The sequence below is a fragment of the Setaria italica genome, chromosome IX, assembly GCF_000263155.2.
Source record: "Setaria italica strain Yugu1 chromosome IX, Setaria_italica_v2.0, whole genome shotgun sequence".
Lineage (NCBI taxonomy): Eukaryota > Viridiplantae > Streptophyta > Magnoliopsida > Poales > Poaceae > Setaria > Setaria italica.
In genome coordinates this window covers 58,125,339-58,151,062 of record NC_028458.1, presented here as the reverse complement: position 1 = coordinate 58,151,062, position 25,724 = coordinate 58,125,339, and the positions used below count along the sequence as shown (strand labels likewise).

General features: G+C 47.5%; 3 protein-coding genes across 3 annotated transcripts; 1 reads left to right on the top strand and 2 right to left on the bottom strand.

Moving 5' to 3' along the window:
• Positions 1-11,663: 11,663 nt before the first annotated feature.
• On the top strand, positions 11,664-15,310 carry LOC101774871 (molybdate-anion transporter). The gene is made up of 8 exons (XM_004985946.4): positions 11,664-12,080; positions 12,210-12,354; positions 12,455-12,623; positions 13,556-13,826; positions 13,912-14,174; positions 14,267-14,482; positions 14,600-14,714; positions 14,841-15,310. Exons 1-8 carry the CDS (start codon positions 11,930-11,932, stop codon positions 14,882-14,884), a joined length of 1,374 nt encoding a protein of 457 aa, XP_004986003.1. The 5' UTR covers positions 11,664-11,929; the 3' UTR covers positions 14,885-15,310.
• Positions 15,311-17,292: 1,982 nt separating this feature from the next.
• Positions 17,293-18,370, bottom strand: LOC101774473 (mitochondrial import inner membrane translocase subunit TIM23-2). The gene has a single exon (XM_004985944.3). It carries the CDS (start codon positions 18,230-18,232, stop codon positions 17,657-17,659), a length of 576 nt encoding a protein of 191 aa, XP_004986001.1. The 5' UTR covers positions 18,233-18,370; the 3' UTR covers positions 17,293-17,656.
• Positions 18,371-20,726: 2,356 nt separating this feature from the next.
• LOC101774066 (T-complex protein 1 subunit delta) lies at positions 20,727-24,866 on the bottom strand. Its single transcript, XM_004985943.4, has 2 exons — positions 23,529-24,866; positions 20,727-21,352 (listed from the first exon to the last, which is right to left on the bottom strand). The coding sequence occupies exons 1-2, from the start codon at positions 24,749-24,751 to the stop codon at positions 20,971-20,973; spliced, it is 1,605 nt and encodes a 534-aa protein (XP_004986000.1). The 5' UTR covers positions 24,752-24,866; the 3' UTR covers positions 20,727-20,970.
• Positions 24,867-25,724: the final 858 nt, after the last annotated feature.

The window sequence follows — 25,724 nt, the reverse complement described above, 5'->3', positions numbered from 1 at the left end:
TACAGTTCTATGTGAATGCCTGCCTTATCAGTTATTAATTATTATCACCTCAGAATTTTTCATATATTGTATTTTGAGTTCAAGTGAAATTAATAGCTAGCTAGGTATTAAGGTAATTACAGACGTGGAAAACACAGTTGGACGGAAACAGCTAGCTCTCTGGCAGCAGCAACCTGAAATGTTTTGGCCCTTGCTCTTGCCAGCAAAGCAAGCACTCGTTATTTGTTGCCTGTACTTGGCTGGAGTTTTAAATCAGACAGTGATGATTAGCTTGTTTCGTCAGTGGACGGCGCCACGTTGCTGGAACCGTGTATCTTTGGAACACATGAATTTTCCTTTTTCTTTTTGGCGAAACACATTAATTCCATTTGAAACAACTCATTTCCCACTTCTTTGTCGTTTGATTATAGTCTACTCGTCCCTCCATTTTAAATATGCACGGCATATATTTTGGTTTACTAATACATGGCTTCTTTCATATTTCAAACGTAAAAAAATACTACGTGGATTTTTCCCTACGTACTCAGTTCACTTTTAAAATTAATAAGTGCTTACATTCATCAAATAAATGTAATATAGTAATGTGGAGTAGTATAATCATACATGGCAAAATATTCCTTCTATTAGTAGTTTCAAACTACGGGAGTTTGAACTGAAAAAGTCAAGGAGCAAGGTATATTATTCGTGGGAGACATGGTGACCGATTGGAAAATGCCTCAATAATACGAGGCACGTGCCGTGCAGGTGTTTTGAGACTTGGCAAGCTTTCAAACAAGTCTGGCTGCTGGTCAGACTGGACCTCTTCTTTCTTTTCCTGCTTGGATCGATTGGCTACTCCTGCTCGGATAGATTGATTCTTCACCATTTTCTGGATCATGATGCTGTCTACCCGTGTTTTCTTTCTTTAATTTGTTCCCGCGGTCACGAGGTCCGCTCGCAATTGCAATATGGTTGTGCAAGTCAGCAATTATTCTGAACCAAGCGAACAGTTGCAGTCAAGTGTATGTAACCTCTCTACTACCGGCAATTGTCGACATTTGCCGGCTCTGGGGGTTGTATTCGTGAGATTGAGATCTGTCCACATGTAACTGTCGGACAGTTGTAGGGTTATTTCAAGGAGACAGTGGTATTTACTGTCATCAGCAATAAGAGTAGCCCGTACCACGTACGTACTAGGGTACTACAGTATCGAACAATCTCAAATGGCACCCTACTTGCATCTGTTAGTGTTGGCAAAATCTGGACTTCAAGCTTCTGCGTTGGATAACATGGAGGATCCGGAAGATCTGCTTAACTCTAGTGCAGGCTTCAAATCGGCTTGCGAGTGGTGCAAGGTCTGAAAATTGACAAGGTAAACATTAAATTCCTAAGTTGATCGGTGGCGAAGCCTTTCGAACTTATGGGTAGACGTTCCTGGAATAAACACCACAACAGACAAGTATTCAATTTAATCATGCGGTGTAAATAAATAAAGCATTAATAGCATGTGCCATCGGCTATATGAGCTGACGGGCTAAGATAAAGCACCGTAAAACAACAGCCATAAAAGGAAGTCTTGCTAACCATGCGCACACTAAATAGACTAACAGATCTAGTCAGTGTCTTGATAAATGTAATTGAACTTAGACAAGGTAACACGAATGGGAAACATTGACATCCATCTATTAACCTAAGAGATTAGAACATAGTAGCAAGTACCTCTTGCCTACCGCTTACGAGCTAATTAAGCTAATGGAATCCTAATCAATGTCATGATCATGTAATTGAACTTAGACAAGGTAACACGGTGAGAGGGTATTAACTTCGGCTCACTAATTTAATCAGACAAGCTCGCGGCAGCAAAGCCTCGTACGCGCCCCTATCGGCTCAATGACGTCATCATGCTTCTGTGAGATATGGATGATACACAGTCGATGCATCGGCTCTCAACAGTAGCATGCTGACGTTGAAGGCTCGACGGTTAGCAATACGAGGGGCAGGGGTAAAGATCTATCGGACCTAGCATATATAAAGCAGTAAAAGCATGCAAGATCTACCAGGCAATACGATCAGATAAGGGGTGAACGTTTAAACAAGGCAAGGGAGCCAATGAAGACAACCTAATCAGATCTAAACCGTTCAATAAATGTGGGTGCTTGATAGAATTAAGAGATCGAAACGATGCAACTTAATAAAACCAAACAACTCGATAACCGTGAGCAACCATCGAAAATAAGCAGAATATTGGACAAAGCTTAGAAAGTTCTACTTGCAATCTAAGATAACTCGATAACTAGCCACACACCCGAATATCAGAATATAAAACTTAACTTTGAAAGTTCTTATAGAGGCCTTGATGACCGGGTGACGTACTTACAAGCTTGTCTAAGATCGAAGCCGATGCAGCCGTGCCTGCAGGAAGGAACTCGTCGAAATTACTCTACTCCTACTCCTAGAATTTTGACGCGGTGCTGAAAGAATATATTGATTGATTGATGATTATTCGTTACAAAGTTCATGGGTTTATATTTACCCTGAAGCAAGGTAAAATTCTAGTCGATTACGACATGACTATTACAACTGTTTCTAAAAACTATCTAAGACAAGTCTCCACGTTTTTTTCTTATTCGGTGGATTCGATTTCGCTTCGGATTAGGCTTTCTCTAGTCTTCTATCAGCTTCCGGAATCCTGATCTCCCGCGGCTGATCCTAGTCAACGCGGTTTCATCAACATACCCTTTCTCTTAACTTTATCGGACATCAGAACTTTACCACAGCAGCAGAACTTTACCACAGCGGTTGATTCTGATAAAAAACCGGTATCAACGCTTAGCAGTGCATAAACATGCATTGAAATGGAACAACCTGCTGTACTGGAACCGCCAATCGATCGACAGATACGAAAAGAAACGACACGCGGATCAGGCTGGCAATTTGTGTAGCTCGCAAAAAACAAGAAGAAGAAGAAATCTTCGATGAGCGACCTTATTGAGCACCCAATTACAGTAAGGCAGTTTTTTTTGTTTTAAAAAAACAGTAGAAGCCAGACGAATTATTGTATCTTTGCGACCATCAGCTAGCTGTTCCGAATTACTGAATTCGGCGGTATTGATCATGACATGGCATTTAGGTCGAGTAGTCAGCCGCATGGCTTTTGGTATCAGGAACAAGAATGTGGCGGACGTCTCCAATCCATGTATTATTGTTCTGACTTTACGCAGTGCATTGACATTGCACATCTCGATGACAGCGAGATATATGGAACGGCCGAAGACGGCGCCGTGTTACATGAGACGTCAGCGTCTGGCACTGCCGTCTCTACTGTAACAGGAAACTGTAATTGTAGGACTGAGTCACGGAGGTTTATTCATTTGCCCAGCCAACCTGACTGGCCTCATCCGGAGGGTGGTGGACTGGTTGCGACTTACGCTGCTAAACTTATGCTAAATGCACCTGAGGAGGGCTGGAGGGGTCGAGCTCATCAGGCCAAGGCGCGCTCCTGTCCTTGTCGTGGTTGACATCTTCATCGACGGCGTCGGAGGCGCAAGACCTGGCCGGGATCGGGCGGCGGCCGGCGGGTCAGCCAGAAAGTGCCAAACGCCGTGTGCAGGTCGTCGTCGATCGGCCCTTGACGGTTAGTAAAAGTCGGCATCTCCACGGCATGCAACCGCAAAACAGCAGCCGGATTTGGCGCATGACCCCACGGACGATTCGCCGGCGACGCCATTCAGATACAATACAGCTCGACTAGAGGCCGTGGCGTGTCGTGTCGTATCGTCACGGGGAATGGAAGAAGCCGGCCAGCCAATGAGCCAACGCATACGATACGTTACGTACCCCAGCCGGGACCATTGCGGCGGCGGCGTCTCAAGTCTCAACGTTGCCACAATGGTCCGGCATGCACGGCGTCGCCCGCCCTGGTCGACCGGCTCCATCGATCATCTGTAGCATGCCATGATAGTCCAGCTGTGACTTCAGTCCTCCAACATGCATGCCTGGAAACAGAATGGATTTTTGGTCTAAGAATTCCCTCTGCATTATATATACTGTAATGTGACGGGAAAAGAAAATGAACTCTAACCCGGAGCGAATTTTCAAGCACGCATGTTTGGAATTATTCCCCAGTCAGATTTTGGTCTAAACATTTGCCAGTCAGACAAAGCAGAGCGAACGGCCTTTCCACAAGGTCAGCATAGATAGAAGCTTCGGCGCGTGCAGTGGTTTTAATTTTGCATTGCCAATCGGCGTTCTCTGAAAAACAGGCAAAGCCACCACATTTTTTTATTGAATGTCTGAATATAATCAAGAAACTGCCGGCAAGATGGCAAGGGTTGCTGTCACGAAGGAACGCAGCGTCAAGGTATTCCTTGACATGGAGCGGCAGCCACTAATGGAGCAGACAAACGTCAGCGTCACAGGGGGAAAATGAAAGGGAAGAAAGAGGCTGATAATAAGATGCTTCATCAGGCTGAGATGCTGCTATCCCCCTGTGACCGAGAATCTTTGCCTGTAAAACACTTCACGGGATCAGGTTTTCCGGTGCGAATAAGGACTGTCTGTCCAGCGGCCGATTCAGACAATGCAACGCATAAGCTGAGCGATCAATCAATCATGCAGAATCCTGATCCCATGCTACTTGCCCCTCTGCTTTAGTTGGGTGCTGACAGCGCCACATTCCGGCCGTGTGCTTCAGCACAAGGGCATCCCTTTTCTTTTTCTCAAACTTCTAAAGGACATCTTTGATAGATCCTTAAATGTTAAGAAATCATCAACCAACTTCTCTCTCTTTTTTCAGAAGGATGGAAAACTTGGACTGCATAATATATAGTTCAGCAGAGCGGGGAACGAAGCTTTTGCTTGTCACTCTGTCTGTCCGGCTTTGACAATGGAAATTTAGCTAGCACCAGCAAGTTGTCTGCCTCAGGAGCAATCAGCAGCAGCTGGATGGCTCTAATTAAGAAGCTGCGCGTGTGCAAAACCTTTCCAAGATCATGCAATCGAAAACGGCGCATCAACAAGGATACCACTGAAACAAAAGAATGGAGGCAAGTCGGCATGGCCATCGTGTACGGTGTTGTTCTGCAACTGTCATGCGTGATCCTGAAAACGAGACCGAACTACATGGACGCCCACTACATCAAAACAGATTGCGACCTTACAAAAACTCGAAAAGGCGCCGTTAATTCATTCCATTCCATAGTATGCATGCGCACATCTTATCCGGATTGCTCGTGACTGAGTATTGTAAGACTCACAAGTGCTGCCTAGCTAGTGCGGGATGTCATTACCTCGCAGGGAAAGATTTTTGTAAACATTTTCTCCGTTGGGCCGTGGAGCAGCGCGTCTTCTTCTTTGCTTAAGGCCCAATGCGAGGAGAATTCGGCTTCCGGCCCCTTGAACGACGAATCACTTGGAGATGGGTCTGAAATTCTGAATACGATCCACCTGACCTGACCATCGGGGATGGTGCTCACTCGTTGGGAGTGGCGGCTTGCCGACCAGCCGCGCAGTGCATGTGAGCCTCGTTTATCCTACGTGTACAAGATTAAATGAGGGCGGAGAGAGTCGCCGTCGTCTCGTGAGACGACGGACGGGAATCGTGCTCCGAGCGCAAATCGACGGGGCGACGCCCGTTGTACAGGGAGCACCCAGCCGACGATGGCACGGTCTGATCTGCTGCGGCGTGCTTCGTTTTCACGGGGAAATGGACCTCTGCACGAGCCATTGCGCAGCCATCTGGAGCGGCGGCGGCATGCGACAAGGGCAGCGCAAGGCGGCGGCGGCGGCGCAGTGAGGGAACGGAAGGGTGCGGCCGCGGGGGAGCGGAAGGGTTCGGCCCCTGACGCTACCCCTGATGGTGGCGACGCGGCAGCAGCAGCTTCATCCCGGCCTCCATCAGGCCCCGTCGGTGCCCACTGTCCACGGCAACCATGGCTTCACCGCAGCACTGGTACGTACGGCGGTACCTCTCCCTCCATCAGCGATACTCTGATCCAATCCAAGGATTCAAGAATGCTCTGCTAGAAAGCAATGGTTATCTAGTTTATACATTTAGATGTTCAGAAAGCTTCGACTACATCGAGCCTGTCTCCTTCACCCAAGAGAACACGGAGGTCCTCCAGTGCTGGGTCTGGATGTGGAATCCGGACCAGCTCCCTCGCTCCAAGCTGACGACCCTGTTCCAGGAGGGAGCAGGGCGATCACGCCCTGCGGTGCCGGCGGCGCCGCCCAATGGAGACATGGTGGACCTCATCATTCATCTCGACATGTACTTCGATTGGACACCGCTGCCGGCGTCGCGCACTCCAAGCTCCCGCGCCAGCGGGCTGCCGTCGTCTAGCTCTTCGGAGTCGGATGGGCGGCCGTTCCCGTTCTACAAGGAGTTCATCTGGTACCGGGGGTCCTGGACGGTCGGATGCCTGCGGCTGGAGCTCCCAGGCTTCACAACACCTGCCGGGGGGTGCCTCCTGTCCGCCGGGATCGGGACCCCGACGAGGACGATCGCCGTGGGCCAAGACGGCACTGGACCGACAACATCAACAGCCGTGGTCGCCCGGCGGATGATCTTCCCCGTGGGGATCATGGCTTCGCCGATCGGTACCGCTCCCGCTCGCCGGCACACCATGGGCGGCGACACGATGCAGTGGGGCGCGGATTCCCGGGACGCGGTCCCCACCGTCCCCCTCTCGACTACGCGACAATGGGCCTGGTGGAACAGTTGGGCCAAGAGAGGCCCGGCATGGTGGACAACTTGACTGACCAGGTGAACAGTATGGAGATTGATGGCCCAGCTGCAGAAGGGGCGGAAGGCCACGATGCTGCGCGTGCCCACTACTTCGGCACGGTGTTTGCTGAGGTCCCACCGCCGGCGCTGGCGGCGCCGGCCAGGACTGCAGCGAACGCCCAGGCTCCAACGCCGCAGTAGCCACCTCGCAGGCAGAGCAAAAGGCAGCTGGCCAGGCCCTCGTCGGTTCCGGTATCCCGCCGGGCGACGCACCGCCTGATGCGCCAGCTTGACATTGTAGGCCAAGATCAGGCGATTGGTGATGAGGCCGAAGCGCAGTATGAGCGGACCTATCATGGTCCGATGCCGAGGAAGACGGTCGCAGCCTTGGCCGCTGTCACCCGTGTGGCAGTGGGGTGGTGATGGCGGCCTCGGCGGCTCTGGCGGCGGATGCTGAGGCTGCTCAGGTGGAAGCCATCTGATGGAAGCTCTGTACCAAGCTATATGCTCAAAATTCGTATTTTGCTATTTTGCTTCCGCTACGTTTTAAGCTCTTCTAATCGTTTTTAGGCTCTTCTAATCGTTTTTAGGGTGAGCTTGTCACGAGTTAACTTATGTTATCTTAACGATTAGGAACGGTGCGTGTTTGGGGTGGCAATCGGGATACGCATTGTTCTCGGAGAGAATTTTAAAACCTCCCATCCACCCACCAATGCACAGCCTTCCCCTCCACCGCGCTCACCTCCCTGGTGCGCCCCACATCCGACCATGTACCCATCCTCGCAACGCTTGCCACCACTATCCCCAGAGCTGACACCTTCCGCTTCGAGAACGCTTGCTCCGCAACCAAAACTTCCTCCCTTCCGTCCTCCCTGCCTGCCTGGCAAGACACGGCGCGACACTCAGACGCGGCCGGCCGCCTCAAGTCAACACGGGCTGCGGCAAAGGTTTGGGCTCGGCGTAACAGGGCGCCTCCAGCCGTCATTCCCAACTGCAAATTTCTCATTTTCCTATTTGACTACCTGGAAGAAACCCGCTGTTTGTCTACTGCAGAAATTGAGGCAAGAACAATCTGCCATGACCGCTTGGCACTGGCGATCAAAGAAAGAGCGGCCTACTGGAAACAAAGAGGAAAGCAGCGTGCAATTAGAGAAGGGGACTCCAACACCCAATTCTTCCACGCACATGCCACCCAGCGTATGCGCAGGAACCACATCCGGTCTATCGAAGTGGATGGCACAACTGTCAGCTCTCACCAAGGCAAGGTGGCCGCGATCACGGCGCACTTCAAGAACGTTATGGGCTCTGATGGGAGCACCTCCTGGGACTTTAATCTTGCAAGCCTGTACCAAGGAAGACCCACCGCCTCGGATGCGCTTACTGCAGAAATCACAGCTACTGAAGCACCCCATGCTGTGCGTGCAATGAACTGCAGCAGTGCGTCAGGACCAGATGGTTTTGGACCCAGCTTCTACCGGGCGGCATGGCCAACAGCGAAGCAGCAGGTGATGGAGCTTGTCAACGCCTTCTGCCAGGGCACTGTGGAACTCGAGCGGATCAATCGTTCTTACATGATCCTACTGCCAAAGAAGCCCGGCGCCACCAAAGTAACTGATTACCGCCCAATTTGTCTGCAGAACTGCAGTGTCAAGATAATGGTCAAGGCTCTCACGACACGCCTGCAGGCTGAAATCTCGGCACTTATCGATCTTGACCAAACCGGCTTCCTGCGACAAGCTGCGGATCGCTGCCTTTGACCCGTACATCAGCCGGGCTGATAGATATCTCGCCGGATGGCAAGCATCCCTGCTCAATGCAATGGGGAGAACGGTTCTCATCAACACCGTGCTGGATGGATAGCTTTCCTACCTGATCAGCGCGATCCCGCTACCGCCCGGCGTGATCTCACAATTTGATAGGCGACGACGCGGTTTCCTCTGGACGGGCGAAGACAAGGCGTCCGGAGCCAGCTGCCTAGTGGCCTGGGACAAAGTTCGCCTGGGGCGGGAACAAGGAGGCCTAGGGATCAAAGATATCGGGGTCCAGAACATGTGCTTGCTGCTTCAGCTGATCCACCGCCTCGGCGTCATCGTGGGGGCGCTGGGTGCGCGCCCACGCTTGCATTGCAACACTGGAAGGCGAGCTTGCCGGACACCACTGGGAGGTACTGCGGCAGCTGCTTCCAATATACCAAGCAATCACCACTGTCCAAATTGGGGATGGGGCCACTACATCCTTCTGGCACGACGTCTGGCAAGGTGACGAGTGCTTTGCAGACCGTTTTCCGGCGTTGCTTACACACTGCCGCAAACACAACCAGACGGTACGCACCATCGTCGAGGACGGTCTGGAACGCCATCTAGTACCAAGAGTGTCTACGATCGCCCAAGCTCAGCTCCAAACACTCCGCCAAGAGTCCAGTTCTTTGGGTGGTTGCTCACGAGCGATAGGGTCCAAAGCAGAGCCAACTTGCAAGCACGGACGATCCTCCAGGACGCGATCTGTGAGGAATGCCGCTGTGAAACTGAAACAGCGACCCATATATATCATGTTCGAGTGCTCCTTTGCGCGCTCCTTCTGGACCGCACTGGGTTTCACACTGCCCCACGGCCACCAGGTCCGCGAACTACACACGACGCCGAGGCCGGACCGTGTCCCTGAAGTCCACTATGAAGGATTCATCCTACTGTGCTGCTGGCAGCTGTGGAAGCGGCGCAACGGGCTTGTGTTCCGCGACGAGACGATGAACCTACGCCAGATCCTGGTGGCATGCAGAGAGGAGGCAAGGCTATGGAGCTACCGGATGCACGGTAGCTCGCGTGAAGTCTCCCAGACTTGGTGTTCTGTGTTCAGTAGCGCAATGTAAGCTCAAGTAGAGAGATTAGAGAACCTTGATGTAATGCTACATCTTTTATCACCCGGGCCGGTTGGGGCCAATGATGAATGAATCAGGTGGGGGATTCTCTCCCCCGCCGTTGACCATCAAACAAAAGAATCTTTACACATAATAACCCTCATCCTCCTGGTGAATTTTTGAGCGATCCTGCTAGCCAGTTGCAGTACTACTTTGGCTACTGTCCTGTTATTCTGAATTTCTGATTTCTAATGTGATCACCTGGGTAATTTCTAGTTGCAGTGCTACTTCATCCAATCCTGCTAGCCAGTTGCAGTAACTTGTAGACAAGTATTCACCTGGGTAACAGATGACTTAAGCAGTGGAGCAGTACCAACAAGACTTGCATTATCATCAAATTTTGGTGCAGTAGATTGTAGATGTTTCTAGTCTGATCACATACACAAGGAATTTTATGCTCTTACTGATTGTTGATTGCTGGTCTGTAGGTTTTTTCATGGTCTCATTCTAATTTCTTGTCTAACCACATACATGAATTGTCTCTCACTGTTGGCTAGCTGTTTACTAAATATTTGCTAACATGTTAATTGTTTGTCATTGTGCTTTGTCGATGGTGTTAGCTAAAAGGCTCTGAATGACAGCCGCAAACTATCACTATTGTGTCCAATTTTAACTGAATTTGTACGGTGTGAGCTAATGATACGGATGGCAACAAAATACAATACAAAGATCAAACGTATACTGTATCACCATGAGTTGTGTGCCCTTACATGAATTAAATAACACTGTATAAGTTTTTTGTTTTCCTGTATATGTACGACCTTCAAAGCATTTGCAGCGGCAGACGTCTAAGGGTCTCTTCGCTTCAGCTTATAAGCCGGCTGAAAAGCTGAAATGACTGATTTGTTGTGAGAGTAAAACACTATTTGGTGGCTTATAAGCCGGCTAAATAATCTGAAGCGAACAGGCTGTAAACCGTTGAACTTGGGGTCTCCACTCCACTCGGTAAACCCAAACAAATCCACAGTATTGATCCTTGTTGAATTCCGGCACGCTTTGACTCCCTATCCATGGAGTGGCCTACGGCCCAACATGCTGCCTCCGATCCGTAAGTGCCTTCTCTCTGACCAGGACATCAGTTGTTGGAAGACACTACGGTCGATTCCAGTGATCTTGCCGCTTTAATTAGCACTAACGACTATCAAAGCTTTAATTAATCGAGTTGTATAAAATAAGACGAAGACGTGCCACTGTGGATTTGACCGCCCCACTCATCAAGAGTCGAGCGGGCGACGATCCCATGCTTGTCCGGGCCGGCATGCATGCACCGGCCAGCGATGCCATTGTGGGGCAATCGAGGGCACGCCACGGGCCTAGCTAGCATCGCATCCAGCACTCATCGAAGGCTTTCCTTCAAAGAAAAAAACAATTATACAAGGCTCCGAGGGTCCTTGTCTCCATGCAACTATGCCAGCTGCATCAAAGGGAGGTAGATCCGCCGGGCGGCCCATTGGGGTGGTCCCTTTTTCTCCTGCGCCGACACTACGGGGAAGGTTTTATGCCACTGGATGAACAAACAGGCTTATTATATCTTCTCCTTATACGGAACTCCTATCCTAAATAAGGATAACAGGCTTATATCTTTTCCATATGTTAATCTGGCAAACTAGTTGAGGAACAGCGCTTCATTTACCAATTTGTGATCTTCATTGCAATTATTTTGGGCATTGCTCTAATACTCTGTAGCCTAGTTTATAAAAAGGTATGTACAGATGTTCATTTTAAATTTTGAAACATTATATAATTTCCTAGGACGTTGGCACGAACCCATACCTAGCCTACATGTATTTCTTTTACCTTTTTAGGCAATAAAGGTCGATTAGTTCCATCAGGTTCAGGGTCACCTAGCTAGTAGAAAAATGAAACCCAATGGAACCAAAATTTCCCCAACCACCTGCTAAAAATCTCACCAACCATGGGAACCCAAGCACACGCCGGGGCCGGAGGCGGGCGAGGTGACAGTGGCAGTGGCGCACCCCCCACCCCCAACAGCAGGCGAGGCGAGGTGCGGGCCGGCCGAAGATTTGGCGCACGCACACTCATCACACTGCCACTCTCCACTGCCCGACGAGGGAATTTTCACGCGCACGCCCCCCACCGCACTCCCTTCCCTCCTGCGCTGCACTGCACTGCACAAGAGACGCGCACGCACCGGGCACCAGCCCCCCCCCGGGGAATGACGCCCGTATAAATCGACGCCGAGAGGGAGCGAGCTGCGAGCCCATCCATTAACCAGGCGCATCGCACCACCGATCCATCCCCCCACCTCCCTCTCCCGGGCCTCCGGTGCGCGGCGGCGACCGGCGCCGGCCATGGAGGTCTTCTACTACGTCGTGTTCGGCGCGCTCGCCGCCGTCGTGGCGGGGCTCGAGCTCGGCAAGAGCGGCAAGGACCGCGTCGCCACCACCTCCGCCTTCAACTCCTTCAAGAACAACTACGTCCTCGTCTACTCCCTCATGATGTGTACGTCCGTCCGTCCGCGTCCTCCCTCCCGCGCCTCCTCCTCCCCCAAATTCCATCCTCCCTTCGTTTAGATCTGCGAATGTTGTTGTGATTCTGATGTGGTTCCCATGGATGGATGGATTTGCGCAGCCGGGGATTGGCTGCAGGGCCCCTACGTCTACTACCTCTACAGACAGTACGGCTTCGACAAGGGCGACATCGGCCGCCTCTTCATCGCCGGCTTCGGATCCTCCATGCTCTTCGGCACCATCGTCGGCTCCCTCGCCGACAAGCAGTACGTCTTGTTGCTCTCGATTTCTCCCCCAATTCACCCTTAATTTCACTGCATTCCATACTCCAATCAATGTGCCTTCACCTGACGACGCGTTCTCCAGGGGCCGCAAGAGGGCCTGCATCACCTACTGCATCAGCTACATCCTCAGCTGCATCACCAAGCACTCGCCCGAGTACAAGATCCTCATGATCGGCCGCATTCTCGGGGGCATCGCCACCTCGCTCCTCTTCTCCGCCTTCGAGTCATGGCTCGTCGCCGAGCACAACAAGGTACAGTACTTGGCCCCCAGATCTGCTTGTCACTGTCTTCCTCACCCAATTACTGATGCTTTAGACCTGCTCTGCCTTTTACTTTAATTCAAAGTATTTCTTTTCTTGTCACTCTATCCAGAAGCCACGTAGTAGCAGTTGTATAAAGTATGCAAATTTGGAATGTGTTTATCTTAAGTAATGCTTATTCCCTATCCTTGTCGTGGATAAATTACTAGTGTGGCTTTCAAAAAATATATATTACTAGTGTGGGAACACCCTTTGGATTCATTCACATGCTTGTCGTTGAAGCCAGCTAAGTGTATTGGATCGTGTATGTTTGACTGCTAGTGCTAATGCAATAGGACATTTATATAAAATGAACTGGCGTAGTATGGTAATTTGGACTTTCGAGGACATTTCCGGGAAGGAGGCTTCCGAGTAAAATGTGACTTTGTCAGGGTCTGAAAACATTGAAATCTTGCTGGATGCAAGCCCGAATTCACCGATGATATGTTTGGTTTCGTTTCTGCTTGCAATTTGTTCGGTGGATCAGGTGGTTGACATCTGACATGGACAAGAGGGTGAGCATTTAACAAGCATGGCCCAGTCTTAATAATGCCCTGAATGATGGATGGTCTTGTTGAGAATTGTCCTTTTATTCAGCCATGTCGTGTCGGCATTAGTCTGACTCGCTTAATTATTAATTAATTATCAAAAGAATCCAAGGATCTAGTACAGTATCTGCTGCCTGTGATACAAAAGGCCATGTTCTTCCACATGTGACAAACTCTACCAATATGTAATCTTACACTTGTGAATTCTGGGGCTTGACACATCATATCATGTTTATATGTATATGCAACGATAATATTTGCCATTTCTTTTTTATGCAAACTGGTGGGGAGGCCCTTACTGAATGTGAATATTTACCTTGCTGTTGTGTTCTACAGAGAGGCTTTGACCCGCAATGGTTGTCCATTACATTCTCCAAGGCTATCTTTCTTGGGAATGGCTTAATTGCCATTGTATCTGGGCTATTTGCGAACCTTCTTGCTGAAAACTTGGGTTTCGGTCCTGTGGCTCCTTTTGATGCGGCTGCATGCTTCCTGGCAATTGGCATGGCTATCATAATGTCATCATGGAGTGAAAACTATGGCGATCCATCCGAAAGCAAGGACCTCATGGCCCAGTTCAAGGTTGCAGCTAAGGCAATTGCTTCAGGTATGCGTAACTCATCTCATCATCGGATTTTAGAAGAATGAAATATGTATGGAACTGACATTGCATTCTAACATTGTCCACTCAGATGAAAAGATTGCATTGCTGGGAGCCATACAGTCATTGTTTGAGGGCTCAATGTACACTTTTGTCTTCCTATGGACTCCAGCTTTGAGCCCAAATGAGGAGGATATTCCTCATGGTTTTATCTTTGCTACATTCATGCTGTCATCAATGTTGGGTAGCTCAATTGCGTCACGCCTGCTAGCCCGGAAGCTCAAGGTTGAGGGTTATATGCAGATTGTGTTCGCAATATCAGCCGTCACCCTTGTCCTCCCTGTTGTCACCAATGTAAGATCGTCAGTCACTAGTTCACTACTGCTTGTTTATTCATCTGCTTCTGAAAGATAGCTAATATCTAATTGTTGGTAATATCTGAACAGTTTTTAGTGCCGCCATCTTCTGTGAAAGGAGGTAGCATTTCATTTGGAGGCTCCCTTCAGCTTCTCGGTTTCTGCACCTTCGAGGCATGTGTTGGCATATTCTGGCCATCAATCATGAAGATGAGATCGCAGTACATTCCTGAGGAGGCAAGAAGCACGATCATGAATTTCTTCCGCATTCCACTCAACCTGTTTGTTTGCGTGGTGCTTTACAATGTAAGCAGGAATTCTTTACCTGTCCAACTGTTCTGGTCTGTTTAATTCCGCAGGCAAGAGTTACACAGAAATTTCAGCAAAGTAGTAACACTTTGGTTCTGTAAACTGTTTTTGCAGGTGAATGCGTTCCCTATCACTGTCATGTTTGGAATGTGTTCTATCTTCCTCTTCATGGCATCGATCTTGCAGAGACGGCTGATGGTTGTTTCTGACCTACACAAATCATCAACAAGTATGCTAATCTCTCTCCTCTTCATGCAATCCAGCAGAAATAGAGGCTTATGTTGTTTATTTTCCCCTGATTGATATAGATATTCAGTTTGTTTCATGGCTAATCACGGTGTAATATTCCTTGCAGAAGCACAAGAAATGATCGGGGAAGATGAGCCACTAAATCCTTAAATGACTGACAACAAAATCATACACGACACAAGTCAGATATGAAGACGGCATCCATACCGCAATTCATTTCCACATGTGGAATAAGATGGACCTGAGAACCCTGTAGTAGAGTCCAGTTGTTTTTGTTTGTAATTTCGCTTCTGTAGTGTAGATTTGACCAGGTCGTTAGTTTCCACCACCTTGGATCTGCTTATATCCAGAGGGCAATATATAGTTCAGCAAGCATTGAGCTATTCCTGTGTCCGAGATTAGACGAGTTGGTGAATCGATATGAACTCTTTGCATTGTCTTTTCTTGCTATTATTTCAAGCGTGACACTGTCCGCTTTAAATGATATGATATATATGTATTCTAGAAAGCTATATTACTGCATATGATAACAATGGTGATTGATTTATTGTATAAGGAAAAAAAAATCTGCTGTCAGTCGTGGGGATATCTTCGAATTTTGTACTTGCCTTTTCATTTAAATCTGGACTAAATCTGGACTACCTGTAATGTCATGCGGAGATGGGTCAAAACGCGATGTATCTAGAAAAATCAAAACAAATAGTACTATTTAAATCTGTTTTTCTAAACAAATAGTATTATTTAAATCTAGACTACCTGTAATGTCACACGGAGATAGGTCAAATAAATCTGGACTACATTACAACTACCTGTAATGTCACACGGAGATAGGTCAAAACGCGATGTATCTAGAAAAATCAAAACAAATAGTATTTTAGGATGGAAGATAGGTCAATACGCGATGTATCTAGAAAAATCAAAACAAATAGTATTTTAGGATGGAGTAATTTTTGAAGTTCTTGGTAATGCCATGTTTTTTGTAAATGGCTCCAATTATTAACACTATGAAGCACTCCGTCATGGCTTCAAGTTGAAAGCACCCACCCTCGAGAGCATGTTTGGACTGCAGGGCAGGGAGAGTTTCCCCTGAGGTCCTGAACCAGGCAGCAATCCTGACCCCAAGGCCAACGGAAATCGGCGGCCCTGAGCATGCTGCCTGGTCCAGGCAACAAATCACAGGCCATGACTAAGCAGCAGACCTCAACATTTACTTGCTTAAGCAGTGCGATCGTTTCATTAAGAAACCAACAGCAATGTACGACTATGCAACCTAGGTGTAATGGCGATGGCGATGGCGATGGCGACAACTACTTGCAGGCATACAGAGACCAACTTTCAGAATGAGCTTGGAGGCAGGAGGCGTACAGAGATCAACTGCCAATCTGAAATCAACCAGTCCACACGAGGCGAAGACAAACTGGTGCAATGAAATACATCAACCGCGGCACAGTTCTACTGCCTCAGATTATGTTAATCCCTTCGCTGCAACTTATAATGTGTCACATCAGCGCGGCGACGACAAGAAGCCATCAACGCAAAGTCAGTCAGTTGTCGAAAAACAAAGTATTCAAATCAGTATAGACAGAAGTTATCACTCATTTCAGTGGTGAATACATCTAGCACTAAATTGGGGACACAGGAAGTTGAAAATACAAAGAAACATGGACAACAACCATGACCATGGAGCTCCAGTGCAAGCACTGTAGTTGCGGCAGCCATACAACATGTAATCAGTATTTCGGTAGGTTAATGGGTGATGAACAAGAAATATGATGGTTTAAACAGGGTGATGCTGAGATTGTGCATAAAGGTCTTATGCAACAGCAGCTTACAGATCAAGCCCAATCCAATGGGTTTCTCAAATCGTGACAAGAATGTAATGGTCAGCGAATGGGTTTCTCAAATCGTGACAAGAATGTAATGGTCAGCGAGAGATACGACTGATATGATATATCATGCTCCCTCCATTCCACAAAGATTGTTCGTTTAACCTTCAAAACTTATCCCACAAAAAGTGTCCATATAACTTTCAGACAATCCAACAAAAACCCTCATAGTACCTTCTAACCTTTATAGTACCTTCTAGCCCAGTTAACGAATCGATCATTTACTCCCACCATCAATGCCCAAGCCGCTAAACAAGGAAGGTTAATAGATCCGACAATTACTACAAGCGTGCATGCATAATTAATTCTACTCGGTAATCCATCCGATTAAGAAGAGTTATTAGGGGTACTTTAGACTTTTAGTATTACTACTATCTTGTCTAAAATTTCCTAAACGAACAGTCTCTGTGGGACGGAGGGAGTATGAAACATCACATCACTGTTTCATAATATTCAGTCAGAGCATCATGATGTATTTGCAAGTGTAATGAGGATGGTAAAGATCCGAAATGAACCCAAAAAAAATAAGGATCATAGTTATCAACGAGTCACTTCAGAATGATATCCTGTGACCTGAATGTCTTGCTACCAAACTGTGCACGAACTCATGTACAACATTTGGGTTTCTTAAACATTCACTCACAGATCAAAACAGACCTTTCTCACAAGCAATTGTTATGCAAACCATTTCATCATGAGAGAAACAAAAACAGTGATTAGCAAGACTACACTACACTGAAAATTAGATTTCACAATGTCATGGGTTCTCCAGCATAATGCAAATGCAGTATTATTGTGTCGATACCAGCTAGCTAGTGTTACATTGCAAGGCAGACCAAAAATTTCCTGATCAGGTCCGATCAGATCGTTCACATATCATTACAGCATATGGCTGTCAATATATAGGAATGTTGAGAAGAACATGACTCTTCTCAAATATTAACCAGCAGAACAAGAAACGAAGACTTGACATCCTCGCGACGAATTGATTGATTGGGTGATTCGATCACAGCAGAGAGAGTACCGTACGGACACATCAGAGGGCGGGCACGTATCTCTTGCCGACCTGCTTGGCGGCCGCGGCGGCGCCGGCGAGAACCCCTCCGACGGCCCCCGCGACAACGGCTGACCGCGGCCCGTTGGCGGCCCGGAAGAGCGCCCCGGTGCCTAGCCCTGCCGCGACGCTGTTGATCCAGTCGTCGCGGTCGCGGGCGGCGACCATGGCGCTCTCGATCCCGGCGTACATCAGGCCTATGACCCCGAGCGTGTTGCCGACGCGGCGGCCTGAGCTCCCGCAGGAGTTGAGGACGCGGTTGGCCCGGATCTTGGCGGGCTCCCCCGGCTCCGCTCCCCGCGCGGCGTTGCGGAGGCCCAGCGCGGCCCCCGCCACGGCGCCGCCGAGGTAGCCGATGCCGGTGTAGTAGGTGAGGTTCTCGCCCCAGGAGCGGCGCTGCGCGATGGCCTCCTCCTGGAAGAGGAACTCCGGGGAGGTGGGCAGGTCGTAGAGCTGCTTGTAGGGGATGTTGAGGTCCTGGTACGGGTTGTAGAGGCGGCGGCCGGAGTCATCCCGGCGGTCGTCGGATCCCGACGGGTACAGCCGCGGATCGGCCATGGCGTGATCCGGCGGCGGCGGCGGCGGCGTGGGAGGCAAGAAAGAAATGGGAGGAGGGTTTGGGTCGCGCACGGCACGGGAGATGGCCGGCCTCGCCGCGTATATTCTGTGCGGGCTATATTTGCGAAAATGTGCCCGTCGCGTCTGATATTTTTGAACCGCCGACGAAAATGGACGGAGAACCTCGACGAAGGCTCGAGGCCGCTGTCGTTGCAAGTACGGGCCGGGCTTTTCAGAATCTTCACAGCCGAGGTCGCACCGCGCGAGCAGTCAGAATGGGCTACACCGGCCCGTTCATTTGCGGTTCAGAATGGGCCTACTTGGCGAGCAGGCAGGCCTCACCGGTGCGGATTGATCGACAGCCCAATATTGCAAATCGGCCATTAAGAGATGCGGCCCGTTAGTGCGCCTGCTCTGCCTGCCGTGGCGCGGAATAATTTTGACCGCTTCCGAAATTCTTGTTCCTCCCCTGCCACTACTTCAATTTTACAATTCCCTCATTGCTATTACCGTCCAATACCTGTTAAGTTGCTGTTAACTTCAGTGAAAAAATAATTATACGTCCAATGACTGTTAAGTTGTTGTTAACTACAGTAGAAAAGATGATTATACCCCTGCCAGTAGAATAGAGTGAAATTTGCTTCAATTCCTTACATGCCATTGCACATCTCAATCGCTACATGTACAAGTTGAGTAAGAAAAATGAGCAGTATACCATATGAGCAAAATAAAATACCATGATAAAATAATATATATAATTGTAGCACACAAATCCAACGTAGGAGCTCAACAAGTAGGTCCATTTAAGCACTCAGATATGCCGAAGTTGTAAATAAGGACTGGTCACAGCATAGGCTATCAAAGAGCACACAGATCCATCACATGATATGCACAAGTTGTCAATTACATGCCAGCAAAGTTAAATAGCAAAAGGACCATTACAGATGTGTTCTCCCAACCAAAATTAGTTGAGTTTCAGTTTCTCAGCACATAGAGAGTAGCTTGGAGATACATCTTCCAGCATCCAGATCATGCAACTTTCATCCCACAAAATTAGCAAAATAGGCTAAGATAGCAGCACATTCATTTGAGGATTTTTCTTTTGCTTCTAGTGCCCATTGCAGGGCTATCAGGAGTAGGAGTCTTGCTTCTGGTGCACATAGCAGGAGGTGGCACCAATTCTTGCTTCTTTGACTCCATTGCAGCCTTTTGCTTCTTAGCCTTCCTTTGTGCCTTCCTCTTCTTCTTTGTAGATTTGGAGGTAGCAGGTGTTGGTGTACTAGCTTCACAAGGGTACTGAATGGACAACAACTCAGGTTGGCTCGAGTCACATCCGAACCTGCACATTCATTTTTTTTTAATTTCAAAATCTGAACAATGATCACATGGAGAAGCTATATGATACATCAAAACTGAACTTACTTCGGATTTGAGCTCACAGTATTTAAGGGCCTTTGGCTGCATTACAGATTGAAAGATAGGTCACTTGTGTCGTGGGGTATTTGGCGTGGGGGAATGGAGAGGAGGTATGGGCCCGTTATGTTGAGGCTTGTGTCGAACGATGGTATTATTTATTTTAACGGTAATGTTAAGCATTGGACGTCGGGAATCTTAAAAAAATCGGACGCTCTGACATATCTTTGCAATAGTTAAGTATCGATGTTGCGATTGTTGTTTCTGCATGTTTCACAATGAATGTTGCATGAAACATAATGTTCATGTTGCGGCCGGAATTTTCTATCCCAGAGTCGAACGACATAGTCATTTTTACACATTATTTTTCATGTTGCAAACGGTGACAACTAATGTTGCATTAGGTAATTTTAATGTTTCGTCGGAGTGTCTGATGGAAAATTTCCCATCGGACGTCCTGATGCTAGTAGCTCCGTTATTTTAATAATTAACAGCAGAGGAAAAGCAAGTGGGTTTTGAAATGAGACAGAGAATTGTTCACATTTCTTTTAAAAAGGACCAATAGCTAACATGATATTTCTTCAGACATCTTAAGACCTGTTTAAGCATGAACAAACAACAAATTTCTAGTGCAGCTTTTAGAAAGCTGAAGACTCAGAAAAGCTAAGTTTATATGAAAAGCTGGAAAGCTCAATTTTACGACCTTTTCGTAGCTTTCTGAGCTCATTTTCTAAAAACTAGTGTTGATTTTTTTTTAAAAAAGCCAGCCGCAGGTTCTTAGAAAAGCTCAAAAGCATGCCCTTATTCTTGATCACTGACAAGTAGAGTTCCTTCACTCGACGTACTAGTTCTCATTTCATCTCTGTCACGAGTTTTATGGTTAGGAACACCATTTATATTACACACCGATCCGATCAATTTACATGCATAATGTTTGAGTAAAACCATATTTGCATTCGTGCGTAGGGAACATGTCGCGGTAGAGACGGCAGGGAGCCCCTGTTCATGATGCAGCAGCTACAATACAAAGCTGAGCTCAAGAATGTGCAACCTGCAGGGAACATGCAACCACAGGCATGCATATCGCTCAGAACACACCTTTCATAATGATGGGGTGCACCAAGGCACCTCTGATAGTTCCATCAAAGAAGAGCAAACATTACTGTAACAATATGACAAACTCCTCTCCTCTACTGACATCAAAGCCACGGGTACAAAACATCAAGGTTGACAAACACCAAGCCCACGAATAAAGTTCTAAATTAAGTAGTACACTGTCAATCCAGACAACAGGGCAGGCTGACGTGATAATCAACTTCATGCCCTTATCTTACGGTGACAATATCATCAATCTTCAAGATCATTCTGACGCACTCACAAGCTAGCGTAATGGCGCTTGTGCTCACCAGTAAGGGCTGCACAACGTTCTCCTCCAGGATGTTTGTGATCTGCCCTTTCCTAACATTGATGCCCGTGTTCTTCTCACCTCTAGCATGGCGATTCCTGAGCTCAGTGACAATGGAGATTGGGTTAAGCCCTGCATTCTCAGCCAGCGTGTAAGGGATGACCTCGAGTGCCTCAGCATACTCCTTGATGCAGTAGCTCTCCATCCCTTGAAGCTCCTTTGCCCAAGCAGCCAGTTGCATTGACATCTCTATTTCTGGAGCACCACCACCAGCAATCAAAAACCTCTTGTTCACCAAGCACCTGAAGCATCAAAAGGAGAAGTATTAACCAATCGGAACATCAAAGAAAAATCAGAATCCCAACTGTAATATACACTCAGTTTATTTGGTTTAAGAAAATTCCCTACAGCATCACTACTGCAAATGGTTAAAGTACATCAATTAGTAGGGAGACCATTTCAAAATGAAAATAGTGTGGAATTACACCCGCCTACATTGTTATGAAACTTATAGCTAGCATTATACCTATAATAACATGAAAATAGCCTTAGTTAAACAAGGAACAAAGTGTGACAAATAATCATAATGATTTTCTCTGCTTTGCCATCTCCAGCTATACTGATGCCAACTAGAAAAATGGGTAGACAAGCTCAAAGCATCCAAAAAGAAAAGACTGCATCAAAGCATCATGCAGATACAGATATGCTGCTGGACGACAATGTACAATAATTGCACAAATCCAAGACCTCTTTGCCATGAGCTAGGTAAAGGGGATCCATAAATTGCTTGGAAGCATAAAAGTTAATCATTATGCTAATGCAAGTCAACCCCTTCAAGCCCTCTACTACAGCTGCCATTAATTGAGCAATAAACAAAAGCCAGCCATTGTTAGCAACTCTCCACCTACACTTCAAACATGAACTGCTCTGCCTTGATAGGCACACCCATGCAATTTACAATGTATACACTACTGTTGAACTGTGGTGAACTGAACACACGGAACCAAAAGGATTACTTGCAATTTCAAGTAGACATAACAAAATTATATATAGGAAACATATTGCATAAGATCAAACTGTACAATGCATTGCTAGGATTTGTTTCTGGAAGGAGCAGAAAAACTTAAGCAGAAGTACAGCATGATACTAGCAAATTAGAAAATATAGGATACAGGGGTGGTGTTAATTTTTAGATCAAAAAAAGGAGCAGCTCATGCTTTGCGTATCTTAGCATAGCTTTAACACCACACATGGAAGTATAATGAAACAAAATCGTGACCAGTTATGTGTTAACCTTGTTATTAGAGTACAAATAGCCGTTACATTGTCACATCACTACAAATTTGGGATCAAATACCACTGCAATGACCAACCTATGAAATGGATAGAACAATTAAAAAAATACAGTTCTCCATAACCTTCCCTTGTTACATTCATGCAGAAAAATAGGATTTTTTTTCTAAGATAAATAAATATAGGATATTTGTATTGTAATATCTACTCTCATGTCATATCGATGGCATTGCATCCACTCATTATTCAATTACCCTCTCCTAGTTTCCTGCTTCCATGTAAAAATGGCATATGCCAAATCTCTTGTCACCACAATGCATCAGCACCAAAGATATTCAATTGAAGACAGGTTTTAGGTTCCCATTATGTAATCTAGAATGTACATACGTGGTAAAATTTCACAACATACACAGCCACATGTCTTTATGTGCAGCCAAACAATTACTAAACAATAAAATATACAAGATAAACTAAAAGCTTCATTTAATGCAACTTAATGATTACAGCCACATGTTTATCCCCTACCTAATAACCCATGTAATTAAGCAATCATGAAGCCTTTTGTACTCGAATCTAACGAGTACTCCCTCCGTCCCACAAAGACTGTTCATTTAGCCTTCAAAACTTGTCCCACAAAGAATGTCCATATAACTTTCAAACAATCCAACAAAGGCCCTCATAATACCTTCTGGCCCAATTAACGAATTGATCATTTACTCCCACCATCAATGCTCAAGTCAGACTCGCTAAATAATAGGTCCGACAATTACTGCAATTGTGCATGCATAATTAATTCTACTCAGTAATCCATCCGATTAAGAAGAGTTATTAGGGGTACTTTGGACTTTTAGCATTGCTACTATCTTGTCTAAAATTTTCTAAAAGAACAATCTTTGTGGGACGGAGGGAGTAAAGCTATTGCATTTTAATTCACGAACCGAATATGAAAGTTTATTGAACTTGAACGACAAAGGGCCTTGTCTGCTTAATTTTTTACACCCTTTAAATAAAATCCTAATCCAATGCTACCTCAATAACACGAGTATATACAGATTTTGGTGACATATAGCATCAGTGTCAAGATTTGGCCCAGACAATATACAAAGAGAACTTGGGAGATAAATATTCAGAAGCAATTAAGCATGTAGGGCTTAGATTATTATCTCAACAGAAGATGCAATTTACCTGATGACGCAAAGGGCATCATGGAGACTGCGTTCAGCTTCATCAATGACCAACTGGTTTGACCCTCTGACAAGTACAGTCGCAGTCCTCCCCATGTCCCTGATACCAGTGATCTTCACGACCTTGCCCTCCCCGACAGAAACTTCCTCTACAAGATCTGCAGACCCAAGCTTATCCGCGCGGAAGTGCTCAATGTTGGCAATGGGAAGGCAGTTCAGGGTCTTGGTGATAAACTCAATCTCATCCCTCTCCACATCCTTCACCACCATAATCTTTGCCTTAGCAAGATAGTGCAGAGACAACTCAGTGACCGCATCACGCAAGATGCTCTTCTGAATGAGCAAGACATTGCAGCCAGCAGCCTTGATCTTCTTGACCATCCCAAGGATATAATTGCGCTCCTCACGGAGGATGCGGTCCATCTGTGCATAGTCCGACACGATGACGCTCTGCTCAATGTCAGTCTTGGGTGGCGAGATTTGGAACTGGATGACAGCGATCCTTGCATTCTCCACCCGAGTTGGTCCCCCGGCAGCGTGGCTAGCCTTTTTGTCGAAGATGAGGCCACGGACGAGCTCAGTGTCGTCCACAGTCCCACCAAGTTTCTTGACGATGCGGATGTCACGGAGGTCGAGGAGGTCCGGGTGAGCGGGATCCACCACAGAGAGGGCGGCGTCGACGGCGAGGGGTGAGAGGAGAGTGGAGTACTGGGAAACAACCTTGGAGTTGAGGGCAGTGGAAGCGGATTTGACGAGTGATTCCCGGTCGGAGAGCTCGATGGGGATGGCCATGGAGTGGAGGATCTCGATGGCGCGCGTGGCGAGGCGGTGGAGGGCGTCGGCGGCGGCGGTGGGGTGGGCGCCCGCGGAGAGGAGCGACTGGGCACGGCGGAGGAGGGATCCGGCTAGGACGACGACGGTGGTGGTTCCGTCCCCCGCGGCAGCGTCCTGGGAGCGGGAGAGCTCCGCGAGCATGCGCGCGGCGGGCTGGACGAGCGACATGCGGGAGACGATGGTGGCGCCGTCATTGGTAATGATGACCTCCTGGTCCCCCGAGGAGATCATCTTGTCCATGCCACGGGGCCCCAGCGAGGTGCGCACGGCGTCGGCGACGGCGCGCGCGGCGGCGATGTTGGCGCCGCGGACGTCGTCGCGGCGCTTGGTGTCGGTGTAGGTCTCCGTCTTGCGGGACGGCGCAGGGGCAGCGGCGGCGGCGGCGGCCATGGCGGAAATCTGCTGGCTGCTGGATCAGGAGGGAGGGAGATTTGGGGGCTAGGGCTTTTCGACTTGTTTCCAGGGAGGGGATGGATCTCGCCGCTGCGTGGGGGTTCTGGAACAAAAGGAACTGCGGCGGTTTAGGGTTGCGACTTGCGAGTGCGGCGAGATGGGCTTTTATGGGGCTCAAACGTGTTGCAAGCTTGGGTGGACAATTGTGGCCCACGAGAGAAACCGCCTACATCTATTTTTGGCCCATAACCTGAACTATATATCATTTTTATTTCGGCAATTGTGGCCCACGAGAGAAACCGCCTACATCTATTTTTGGCCCATAACCTGAACTATATATCATTTTCATCCGACGAAACATAAAAAACATTAAAAATTATCTAGTGCAATATTAACGGTCACTATTTGCAACATGAAGTAAAAATGACTACATCGTTTGACTCTGGATAGAAAATTCCTGCCGCAATATGAATACTATGTTTCATGCAACATTTACTCTGAAACATACAGAAATAATAGTGATACTTAACTATTACAACATATGTCGAGCGTCTGATTTTTTTAGATTCCAGATATATGTTCTATAGCATTACTGTTTTCTTTTACATCCTTAGTGAATGGGTGGGTGGCTATAGCCTATAGCCCATGTTTTTCTGCCTTCTGAAGTCATTTCAGGATTCCCGAAAGATTTTGGGGCTTTCTTTATTTTCACAGGGTTTTCTTTCCTAATGTGTGAGCTAAGCACATGCTTTTTTCCCCTCTACAAGTCGTTTAGGCTTACCGGAAGAGTGCGAGGACTTTCGAATTTCGGAGCATTTTTGGCTCAAAGCTTGAGCTATAGCTCATGATTTTTTTTTCTTTCAAATCATTCCGGGCCTAATGGAACGACGATTTCTGGCCTACAGCATTAGCAGTATGGCACATGTTTTATTTGTTTAGGCATTGTACAAGAGAAGTTTAGGATGTGATT